The 12263-nt window shown below is 39.5% G+C and overlaps 1 protein-coding gene across 4 annotated transcripts in view; it reads left to right on the forward strand.

Annotated features, from left to right (window-relative positions):
• Positions 1-12263, forward strand: part of LOC148413558 (connector enhancer of kinase suppressor of ras 2) — a 44830-nt gene that overhangs the window by 13229 nt on the left and 19338 nt on the right. For all 4 annotated transcript variants that reach the window (XM_088431370.1, XM_088431371.1, XM_088431373.1 and 1 more), the window contains exons 3-6: positions 3895-4097; positions 4447-4534; positions 6862-6903; positions 10871-10990. In XM_088431370.1, coding sequence (XP_088287496.1) covers positions 3895-4097; positions 4447-4534; positions 6862-6903; positions 10871-10990 — 453 coding nt within the window. The remainder of the gene's footprint in view (positions 1-3894; positions 4098-4446; positions 4535-6861; positions 6904-10870; positions 10991-12263) is intronic.

Below are 12263 nucleotides of genomic sequence, written 5' to 3' on the forward strand. Positions count from 1 at the left end.
AGCGCTCTCGCAGCCACATAGGGATTTACGTGTCTGCAAGCTTTATCTGCTGGTTTTTTGAGATTCCAAATTCTAGAGACAATCCATCTTGTCCTACTAATTTGCTCTGGTGCTGATCAAAGGCAATAGTGTGTTTCGGAACGAGATATGTTTTTTGGAAAGTTTAAAGTCTGTCTCGCCTTTGACGTTTGTCGGAAATCAATCTATGGTGAGGCCATCATTCTACCCTGCATTATCAGAAGGCGTTGATACTTTCATCTGATACTTTGAAGCACACGACACGACTTAGAAATCGGCTTCGATGGCCGCAGGTTTGTAGATCAGACTTTTCGGGAGGCGCCTAAGCCGAGCCTTAGAGTTGATCGAACCTTTTTTGTGGCTGGACCTTCCTTTTAGAATGACCTCATACATATATATATATATATATATATATATATATATATATATATATATATATATATATATATATATATAATGTTTATCAAAACACCCACATGCAGGATGAGTGATTTTTTTTTTTTTTTTGGTAACTGTTTTTGTTCTATTGGCCAGGAAATGGTTAAGTAATTTCAGGCCTGCATTGTATGTCTTGACAGCCAGCCTGTGTAGTGGCCCTGCTCCGGATTAGAGAATTAGGGGGAATTAGGTGCTACCCTCTGAGAGAGAATGAGGAAGAGAGGGTGGGAGGTGTGAGAGGGGAAGTGAAATAGAGAGACGATGTAAAAAAAAATATTTGCATGATGCACCTTATCTCTCAGGCACACACTGTTGGATTAGCCAAGGCTATTTGAATGCATGTGTGTGCGTGTTATGTATGTGGGTCTACATGCTGGTGCCAGTTAATCAGCTCCTCTTCCCATTCAAATTTTACAACATGGGAGTTAGTAGCACACAGTGACAGTTATCATATGTCTCGGGACAGAACATATACATTTCATCGTGACAGTAAGTCTCATTGTAGCCAATCACCATGTTACCTTTTAAATCCCATCATTTATTTGGATATTGAATGTATCCCTCTTTGTTTTAAAGCATTTTGTGTGTAGTAGAATGGTTTTCACAAATAAGATCCACAGTGTGCAAATTTTAGGTCACAGAAAAACTTTGCATCTTGTCGAATATTTCATCATTTGAGTGTATGTTTCTAAATTCCACAGTGCGTTAGGAAATGCAGTGGAATGGCAGTCTTCAGGATGATCCTATTTTCTTTGCTGTATACTTCAAGACTTCCTTTTTAGCACTTTTCTGTTTCCACATTATTTTCCCCTGTATATTTTTTCTTATTTTTAATTGATGACACCCCTTCTCATAAACTGTGAAAGAGAAGTTCTCAAAGCTAGCTTTGTTCGTAGACAAAAATAGATTTCTGCTGTTCTGCTTTCGAAATGAATTTGCTTACCATAGATTACTATCTGTACACGATGGTGCATATTGTACGCATGTCTGCCTTTGCTAAAGGGTGTCCTTGTGTATAGTTTACGTGTTCTTTCCATGCTTGTGTGAGTTTTGCGTGGGCTTTCTCCATGTGCCTTTCCTTCCTCCCACATGAAAACTCAAAAACGCCTCGATGTATTAATGTGCATGTGAGTGTTGGTTTTCTATGTACGGTGTGTACATGTGGTTTATGAAGAGTTGGTGAACAGTCTTTTGTGTACACCTCATATCAGTAGAATGGAATAGGCTCCAGATTTTGACCCCAATCAGGACAGATGGTCCACAGTCTTTCCAAACTTTTATTGAGCTCAGGCACACATCGGAATAAATGAGCACATATCAATGCAAAACCTTTGCAAAAGGAAATATCTGGCATTACCTGGCTTAGGTATAGTTTGATCATTTATTTTTTTATAATTTTTTCAATTGCTTAACTTCAAGAGGGTTACGGACTAGTTGGAGCCCATCCCAGCTATGTTCGAGCAGTGGGCTCGGTACACCCTGAACTGGTTGCCAGCTTATGACAGCGCACACAAAGTCCAATAACCATTCATGCTCATAAACACACCTAAGGACAATTTGGAGTCGGTTAGGCCGAACATGCAAATGCCACACAGGAAGGCCAGAGTTGGAAGTAGGCCACTACTAAAATGTCATTGATTAAATCATTACTTTTCTTCTCTACCATTGTTTTAATCGCAGTATGTTAATGCTTTAGCTTTTAGCCGATTAGCTTTCCTGTAGGCTATTTTATCATATATCTATTATTATATTTTTGGGAAAGGTAGCATCAATATGGTGTAACGTTTAGCATTTGGGCTTGTGAAGTGTTAATGTTCTGTTCTGTGCTGAATGACATTTGGATGTTTCGGAAAGAGAAAAGAAAGTAGTGAGGCCCAATTTTGATATCATAAAGAAAAAGATGCTAGATTGTTAATGTGTCGGTCTAGCAATGGTGGAAATTTCAGTAGGCAAGAGGCTTCACCCCACACTGCTGCCATGGCAACCGGATCGACGTGAAGGTAGTGGGGGTCTGCTCTAATGGCATCACCCTTGTACTCTATTGATTGACAAACGCAGGCACATATGCAAGCTCAAATTAATTTTCTCTTTGTGCTCACAGAGATGCAAACACAGAAAGCAGCGTTCAGGTTTTGTTTCTTCTCTTTAATTGTTCACTATGTGTGCCCAGAAGGGAGACACCAAGTCCTGTATTGACTCACAGGGAAGCTTAATTCTATCATGTGCAAACACACGTTTTAAGTTCACACGTGCATCTGCGTTCCCATACATTAGATCATAAAGAACATACTGTTAACATATGCATGATGACCCCATTTCAGCAAGATGCATTGCTCGTTGCTTTCTGTTCATCTTGTTTTCTGCCTCTTTAGCTACTCTCATTTGGTCTCACTCCTTTTTGCTGCCACAGTGCAACTCTTTCCTTTGTAGTCGCTGTGGTCGTGACTGTACTAAATAGATCTAGAGGCAGAGGGGGAATAGAGTCTAGATCTGTGTATGTGTGCGTGTGCAGTCGTCATGTCAGCAGGAATCAGCTTCTTTTAGGCAAGAAATTTCCAGAGGTGCTTTGGTTGACTGTGCACACTGTAGCTCAGTTGGTTTGAGAGCTTCTTTGCAAGGGTAACAGGGTTGTGTGAGAATGGGATTTAGAAGTCCAGAGAAGATGTTTTTTATTAACGCAAAACTTGGTAAAAATGTTGATTATACAGTATGCAGTACAGTACCAGTCAAAATCTTGGAAACACCTTTGAATTGAGTGATTAAATTTTGAAAATTCACAGGTGTGAACAAAAACTTATTCCAGTTTAGGAAGCATCATCCACATCATAAAACTCAAATGTTATCTGGTGCCAGTTTTAGATGTAATGTGAATTTTAAAACAATCTGTTTTGATTATTGTTTATTTATTTACCCAATATTTCCATGGCTGCATCATATACAGTAATAACACAAGGACATAAAAGAACAGATTTGATCCCGTCGCACACCAACAACACAAGTTGCTGATAGAAATTGATCGTTAGACGTTTCAGATTATCAGATTCATTGCAAAACAACATATTCCAGTCATAGTTATTGTTTGATCATGATAATCTAATTTTTAATGCTAAATTTTTGTACGCTGATTCAATTCACAAAACAAAGGTCAATCGTACCCTGAAGTGGACACTGACTGGCTGTCTTTATGTTTGGCATAAACTGATAGGCCTGTTGTGGGAGGGAGGGCAAGAGACTAAGTAGTTTCTGCGGTGTCTGATGCCTTTTATTAATTTTTCGAATTTTGAATCCCAGCAAAAAAAATCCAGGTTATTGATAGTTCAGGCCGGTTTGGCAATGGCGCTCGGTGGGCAGTGGGGTTTAGGATGTTATTCACTGACATCATGGTTGCCTCATTTTCTCTACATGGCAGTTTAAAAATGACTCTCGTTTTTCTTCCAGAACTACGGCCTAGAGACAGAAAACCTCCGGACTCTGTCACACAAGTTGAACGCTTCAGCCAAGAACCTTCAGAACTTCATCCTGGGTAGGCGGAGGGGAGGACACTATGATGGAAGAGCTTCCCGGAGGCTACCCAATGATTTCCTCACCTCAGTGGTGGATTTGATCGGTGCGGCAAAAAACCTACTAGCCTGGCTCGACAGGTATGAACTACACACACGATTGAATTTTGACAGTCCTTTTATTGTCTATTTATCTTTTTTTTGCCCAGTGAGGAAACGATGAAATATGACTCATACAAATGCACACAGTATTGACTGCATACATATAAGGTACAACATGTGCATCACCTAAACAGGAAGAAAGTCAAAATGTATTCAGCCACATAAGAAGTGATGTCTATTTTTTAATCAGTACATACAATGTGTATGTGTGCTATTTTATAATCTCCTCATTGTTTGTGAAATACTATTGAGAAGAATTGAGAATCCAATTTTCTTACTGTATTGTATTCAACACTCAAAATCACACTATTCTTCTCCTTCATTTCAGGTCTCCGTTTGCCAGCGTGACAGAGTATTCATTGCTGAAGAACAATATTGTGCAGCTCTGCCTAGAATTAACCACCATCGTACAGCAGGTGCATGACCTTCAGTTCTTGAATAGCTTGAATTTCTTGACCTGTTAATGTTGTATGAGGTCCCGTGAATTTTAAAGTGTTTCCAAACATTTGACTGGCACTCTATGTACAATCCATCCATCGTTCTCCGACCACTTTATCCAGAGCCGGGTCGTGTGGGCAGCAGTTTCAGCAGTAAAGCCCAGACTTCCCTCTCCCCAGCCATTTCGTTCTTTCGAGGGGACCCAGCCGAGAGACATGATCTCTTGTCTGTCCTTGGTCGCCCTCGGGGCCCCCTCCCAGCGAGACATGCCCAGAACATCTCATCCTAACCATATGCCCAAGCCACCTCAGCTGGCTCTTCTCCGTGTGGAGGAGCACCAGCTTGACGCCATTCAATTTGTTTCACAAATATCCACATAAAGTTCAACATCAGTTCAGCGAGCTCAAGTCTTCAATTGATCTTATTTTTGCAGGTTTGACAATAAATGGAACATCTGCCCACTGCCGAGGGCTGTTTGCGGCTAATGGGACAAGTGTGCTTTATCACAGCTGCTCCCAGCATGTTCATTGACTGACTGTCAACCCAGATTCTAAGCTTCATTTACTGTATTTTTTGGAGTATGAGGTGCAGCCAAACCCCATTGATAGCGCACCTTGTTATCGAGTGTACCTTTTGCACTTGTCGAATAGATGTTGAATATACTCTGACTCATTTGCTGTATTGGTTTAGTTCCCTTAATATGAAGTAGTGCACCTTCAAACCTGATGCACTATATACATATATATATATATATATATATATATATATATATATATATATATATATATATATATATATATATATATATATATATATATATATATATATATATATATACATATATATAAAAAAATATATATATATATATATATATATATGACGTGTCTGTCAGAAAATTATGTCATTAATGACAATGTGCTTCTGTATAAAACTCAACAAATTAAAGGCCAATGATGTCTTGCGGAGGAGTCACTGGAACACATTAAGTTGCTGTATGTTCCAACGAATTTGCTTTTATTTTGATGTTGACCTGCTGTCATGGAATTAACATCAAATAAGATTCGCTGATACTTGTAGAAACCCTGTTAAACTCTCACATACCCATGAAATGCCTTCACATACCTCCAGGGGTCCACCATTTGAGAACTGTTGATGTAGATTACATACAGTACATCCACACTTGTGCCTTTTGCAATAGTGATTGCAAATGGTGCATTCTGATTGAGTGTAACTATTCAACTGGACCTCTTCCATGTACTAGAGTCGGTGCCCACAGTTGTCCTGGAGCTTTGTAGATAACAGCCTTTCAGTCTTACAAGCGCCAGGGTTGAGGCACAGCATAAGAAACCTCACTGGTGCACCTATAGTCCAAATGGACTCCATGCTGCCAGGGTGCAACAAGATATACAACAGTGATAAAACAGCCTATGCTAACGGATCAAGCAAATGCGTGTGTGCATCTGGCGTGCTCAACTGGCTGCTTTCCCAGAAATAGATTAACAATCAGCAATACTTAAAAAACTACCAATCAGGTTCACAAAGAGGTGTTGATAGTTTCCGAAATACTTTGTGGTATGTCCCCTGTCTATTACTGAGTAAAATGTGTAATGTGGATCCATTCATCCATCCATTATCTTTATACGAGATCAGACGGCGGGGGCAAAGCTTTATCAGGGAAACCAAGACCTCAAAACCAGTCACATTGTCCAGCTCCTCTTCAGGGAGCGTCAAGCTCAACCCAGCTGAGAGACATAGTCAATCCACCATGTCCCGGGTCTTTTCCCGGGACCTTTTCTCAGGAAGACATGCCTGGAATACCTCACCAGGGAGGCATCCGGGAGGAATCCGAACCGGAACCCCGAGCCACCTCAATTGGCTCCTCTCAACACTGAGGAGTAGCAGATCTACTCTGAGACCCTTACTGGATGGCCGAGCTTCTCACCCCATCTTTAAGAGAGAGTCAGGATACCCCATTTGTTTCGCTTGTATCTGGAATCTAGTTTTTTCCGTCACACCCACAGCTGGTGAACAATGTGGGGGCAAGAGTTAAGATAAACCAAAAAATGAGAGCTTTGCATTTGGGCTCAGCTCCTTTACCACGACATCCTAAAACAGAGACCGCATAGACTGGATCCATTCCTTACGAATAAACATTATCAATGTTGATTTCCGGTGAAAATCTATCTCCTGTACATTTTGCCCTTTTTTTCCTCTCTTTTGTTCCCATCAAGATTGTGTTTTTTTTAACAGAAGGGTGACCTCAGTGCCGTAGTTGACATATATGTATATTTTTCTGTTTTCACAGGACTGCACTGTGTATGAGACAGAGAATAAAATTCTTCATGTGGTAAGTTTTTTTCTGAGGTCTTTAAACAAAAATATCACATTTTCATGTTTGCACTTATGCCTAAATATAGGATGATGAATGTGTTAATTTCACCAAACACGTTAGTGATACATAATTAACGTCTCTATCGCATGTAGGAACGTACATAAAAGAGGACATGTAGAAGGTAGCCACAGTACTAGGAAATCGTCCATTCATATTCTTTTCATAAAACCTGAGTTGAGCCAAATTCAGACAACACTGGAGTGTAAAGTACTTGTGTTTAAGAGTGTACACAATATATCTGAAAGTGTGTGTGTGTGAGTGGTTTTGAATGCAGAATTTGTACATTTAAAAATCTGCCAGAGCTTGGGGACTTTCTTTGCTTGGTCACAGAGTGAGAGGCAACTTTTTGATATGTTAGGAAACCATATAAAAGACTGTTAAAGAAAAATCACAGATTTACATCTGAACCGATTAATTGTAGACCTATCCTTTGCCATTTTTATGGATAAATTGCAATGCGAGTTGTTAATGAATATGCTGTTGTACAATAAGTTAGATTCCCGTGGCAACTACCAAACAAAAGACGCTTCTTTAGATGCAAGTTCTAAGGTGGTTGCACATACGTATATGCTTTACCATAAGTTTTGATTTTGTAACCGTGTCATTTATTGTACCTCTCTTGTAACAGCTACACACCCACACACACACACACATACACAGGTGCCAGACAAAAGGCTACATGTGACTCTCGGTTATGAGTGGGTGGTCTATGTGTGAAATTGAGAGCCAGCATGAAAGAAGAAAAGAGGAGGAGGTGTTTTTAGACAACGTTTGCTTATTTGCTGATCCCTTTTACTAGTAATGAAATAAAGCTTGGGTGGTGACACAGCCAACTAAGGTGTTCACATGACATAAATCCATAAGGATACAAACACACTCCAAAATATTGAGAAAAAAAAAGCCAATTTCCATCTTCCACATCATGGACAAACGATCAATCAAAATTATTTATTACTATACACTATCCAGTGCTTTGGTTCCCCCTTGTAGACCTGGGATTGGGGTCTTTGAAATCTCTTTATACATATCACATATCGTGCATAGGACGTAACGCTAAAAACTCCACTGTCACACTCTGGCTGGAGTCCACTCCACGGGTGAAAATTAGGAGCTGGGCAATGTCAGAAGCGCTGGTCTTTTAGATTGATGGACACGCTCAGCAACAGTGTTTCTGCTCAGGCTCACGTTTAAAAAGAGTTTCCCTTTGTCTGGGCAAACCGCGTCACAAATTTTAAGCATAAAGTTGATAAAATCCCTTTCTGTAAACGGTCTGGTTGATTTGGCAAACTCTTCTGCCACAATAAAACTGGCCAATTGACAGTAGTCTCGCTTTGTGATTTAGCTTTTCTGAACAGAGCCTGCCGAGATTTAGGACCTTGTTTTAATTCTTCCACCTTCTCTAGCCTTTGTTTCATCTCCATATTCTTATCTTTATTCAGCAAATTTCGTTTCACGATGCCGTTGTTGGTACAATAACAATAGCTCTTTACAAATTTTCTAGAGTCCCCCCTTTCCCCCGGTAGATCAGTGTAGGTGTGCTGTTGGAAAAGTAGCTCTCGGGGCAAAAAAGTTTGGGCAACCCTGCTCTAGACTATTCTCTATTGCGAAGGTTTATCACAGAAGCCAGACACCATTTACAGAACCACATTTTTATGTTGGGAATGTTTGGTAGTCAGCCACTAGGCCACACATTTTGAGATTCTCTTGCTAGAACAAATAATCAAGTTTTTATTGGAAAGTGCATGATCTACAAATGTAGGTAAAAATCCGACTGTAATACAGTATGCGATCGTGAGCTTCCAGCATGCAAATCAGTCTTGTGCTCTGGTCAGCCCCAGTGTAGTGGGACTTGTAGGTTTGTCAGCTTCTGCTCAATAATGCAAAACTGCCTGCTACTTTGCTCTGCTCTAGACTACAGCCTAAAGCAATCAGATGGACAGGGTCTGTGTGTTGGTGTGTGTGAGGGAGAGCGTAGTGCACGAGTCTGTGTGCCTGATGGAGCGTGTAGTGTGTATAAGTGTATGTGTTTTTATGTGCATTCATGCATAAAGATGAGCACTATTACATAACGCTGTCCTAGTTGTGCCCCCGCCCCCTCCCTCCCTCTTGAATTTTGCTTTGGACTCTCGCTTCTTACCTATTGCCCTTTCAGTTCCTTGCCTCTACCTCCCCCAATTTTTTCGATTAAGTTGTGGCAGCAAAGTAAATTGTCATGCATGCATACAGTGGCGGCTGTGTATGTTTGATGCGAGGAAAAAAGTGTGTAAAAAAGTGAAGGGGGAGGGTGGACGCTTGAAGCCACAGTTTAATCCATTTGGCAACGTACCATGTCTGGCTTTCTGTTTGACTGCTCTTAAATCTCATGCCAGCCAACCACATAAGTGAATTTCTCCATAATCTGAGCTCTGATTGTCCAAAAGTGTCAGATCAAGCCTGGGTATGTCACTTGAAGAGAAGTCGCAACCCTACTCAGATGACTTTCCTTCAGTGTCTTGTTCCGTGTTAATCCCAGGTCAGAACTTTTAGTCCGATGATCAGAGAGAAGGAACAGTCGAGTTATGACGAAAAAACCTGACTGCACTTGAGGGATAGAGCTGATTCATACCTCTATCAGCATAAGATAATCTTTCAACTTTTTTTTTCTTGCTTAACTTCCAAATTGAAACTTGAAGTTCCGTTTATATTCCTGTCGTCTGCACTTTATGTGGTATAGAGAAATATTACTAAATATTTTACATACATTTCATAAATAAATAAATAAATAAATAAATAAATAAGCACCAGTCAACCTTATACACCAAAGGTTAGCCAGAGCATCGCAAAGAATATTTGGCACATTTTCTTTTGCACAGAGTGTGTCCAAGGAGTTGAGCACTGGTATGTGTGTATGTGTGTGTGAGAAAGAGAGAGAGAGAGTGATCTGCCTTCTCTTCCAGATCTTTAATCCTGTAATTGCTCATTAAGATTGAGATCACAAGGTTATTTTGTGTAGGGGTTATCATTGTGTACTCTATAAGACCTCATGCCACACCGCTTGATGTGAATATGACTAATGTTGGGGAATTTTGGAGTTTCTAAGTCAGAAGGATCCTGGCACGTGGGTTTTGTATGTGTTCATGGTTGTTACTAATCACATAAGGAAGGATGTCCGCATGTGTAAACCCACTGCAGTCAGTGATCCAGGATTAGAAGGCAGAGATGCATCTGATAATTTCACTAGCAATGCATGACCTAGCACATCAAAGATGGAAAAACAGTCAATGTTTATTTTGAACACAGGCAAGGTAAAGCCACACTTTACTTTCACTTTTTATGTAATATACAGGACATGTTACATGAATTTAATGGGTACTCCAAAATTTGTATTTACTCTGACTGCCTATTATTTATTTTTTGTTTTTATGCAAGTAAACCATCCTAAGTGTACGTAATGCTATTTTCTTTTACTTTTCACTTGTTACAATTCACTTTTCACTCATTTTCATCTGTATTGCAATATGTCAATAAAATAAATAAATATTAATTGACAACAGAATGTTTGTAAAATGGCCGGTCAAAGAGGAGTACGTTTTTTGATGGTCACCCTGCAGTTCCATTGAATGAGAACATACTGTAATGTGTTTGATTTTTAAATGACAAAACATTAAGAAAAAAATAATAAAAATCTGTATCATTTGATTGCATGTATAAAATTGTCATTAGGGTACTCCAGGTTGTCTGTTAGGAATTATATGTTGCTCAGCATATGACAAGAATCTTAGGAGTAGTTTGCGTAAAAGTTTTGTTGTGAAACAATCAAACGAATTGATTTTGCTCGCATGCCCTCGAGCAAGGTCACTACTGCATTTTTCTTACATATAAAGCGATCGCAATAACATCATTCCTCTGTCATTCTCTCATCTATCTCTCTCACTACTTGCAGTGTAAGACCTTAGCGGGGATATGTGACCACATCATCTCTCTGTCATCAGACTCTCTGGTCTCTCAGTCAGCTCATCTGGAGGTTGTTCACCTCACAAGCATCATGCCCAGCGAAGGCCTGGTAAAGAAAAGCACATACATAAATGCACAGACACACCTTGAATTAAAACAACATATAATTCACCATTTATAATTAGTATTCAGCAAATAAACGACACTATATATTCCCCTTAAATATTTGCTTTCTTGGTTTCAGCGAGACATTTTGGACCTTTGTACTTTTTTGAAAAGGGCAGCTTGGTGGTCCCCTGCCCACTGCTCAAAATCAGCTGGGATGGGCACCAGCAAGCCTGCCACCCATGTGAGGATAAGCTGCTATAGAAAATGGATGGATGGATTCATTATTTGAAAAATGCCTTTTGTTCTTTTAGCATGATCAATCATGCCATAAAAGCATGCTGAGATGATTTTGATTGATGAACTTGCACAGAACCCTGCTTCAAGTCCATCAAACACACCAGAAGAGTACGCCATAAGAGCCTTTCTCAGGTCCTTCATCAATGACAGTTGACCTCACATTTGTTCTTTTGGATAACTGCATAGAAAATCTCTATTAATGAAACCCAAATATGCCGAGAAACATTGGGCCTCATTTCCTAACTATGCATGTATACTGAAAGGTTCAGAAGGACATTTTGCATAAAAATATGTCATTTTTCATCATCTTTGTACTTTGTACATAAATATTCAGTAAACAAATTCACAAAGGCCTCATACACAGCATCCCCACAAATAATGACAAAATAAACAGGAGACTAGACCTGATCCAATCAATTGTGTACATTAAATTTAAATTTTCTAGTGTACTCAATTTAATAAAGTTTCAAAAAGATTTGCATATCATTGCATTATGTCTTTATTTACATTGTACACAGTGTCACCACTGCCTTGGAATTGGAGTTTGTCGATTTCATTGGTGCCAGAACGTTTGGAGGGACAACACAGCAAAGACAGCTGGTTCACTATCAGCTCAGAAAAAAAAAAAAAAAAAAAAAAAACTTTCTAATGGCTGTAATTCATTTCTTTGAAGGCTTTCTGGACAGATATTTATAGTCTAGGCAGCGAAGCACTTCTTCCAGAGAAATGGTAATGAGTCAGAAGGACTTACATTATTGGCATTGAGACTGAGTAAACCTTTGAGATGCATATATTTTTCTTTTACTTTTAAGATAGTTGTAGATAAATGGATGGCAAGGTAAATGTGATTCCAATATAGGTGACTGGAAAAGTGTCACAAAAGCAAACTAAACCCAGTTTGGAGATTAGGACAACGTTTTCACCCCCAGTGAAATAATTTTGACCAAAGGACAAAAGCAAATGAACTATATCCATAC

Source organism: Hippichthys cyanospilos, chromosome 13, assembly GCF_059441005.1.
Source record: "Hippichthys cyanospilos isolate Australia breed blue-spotted pipefish chromosome 13, RoL_Hcya_1.0, whole genome shotgun sequence".
Classification (NCBI taxonomy): domain Eukaryota; kingdom Metazoa; phylum Chordata; class Actinopteri; order Syngnathiformes; family Syngnathidae; genus Hippichthys; species Hippichthys cyanospilos.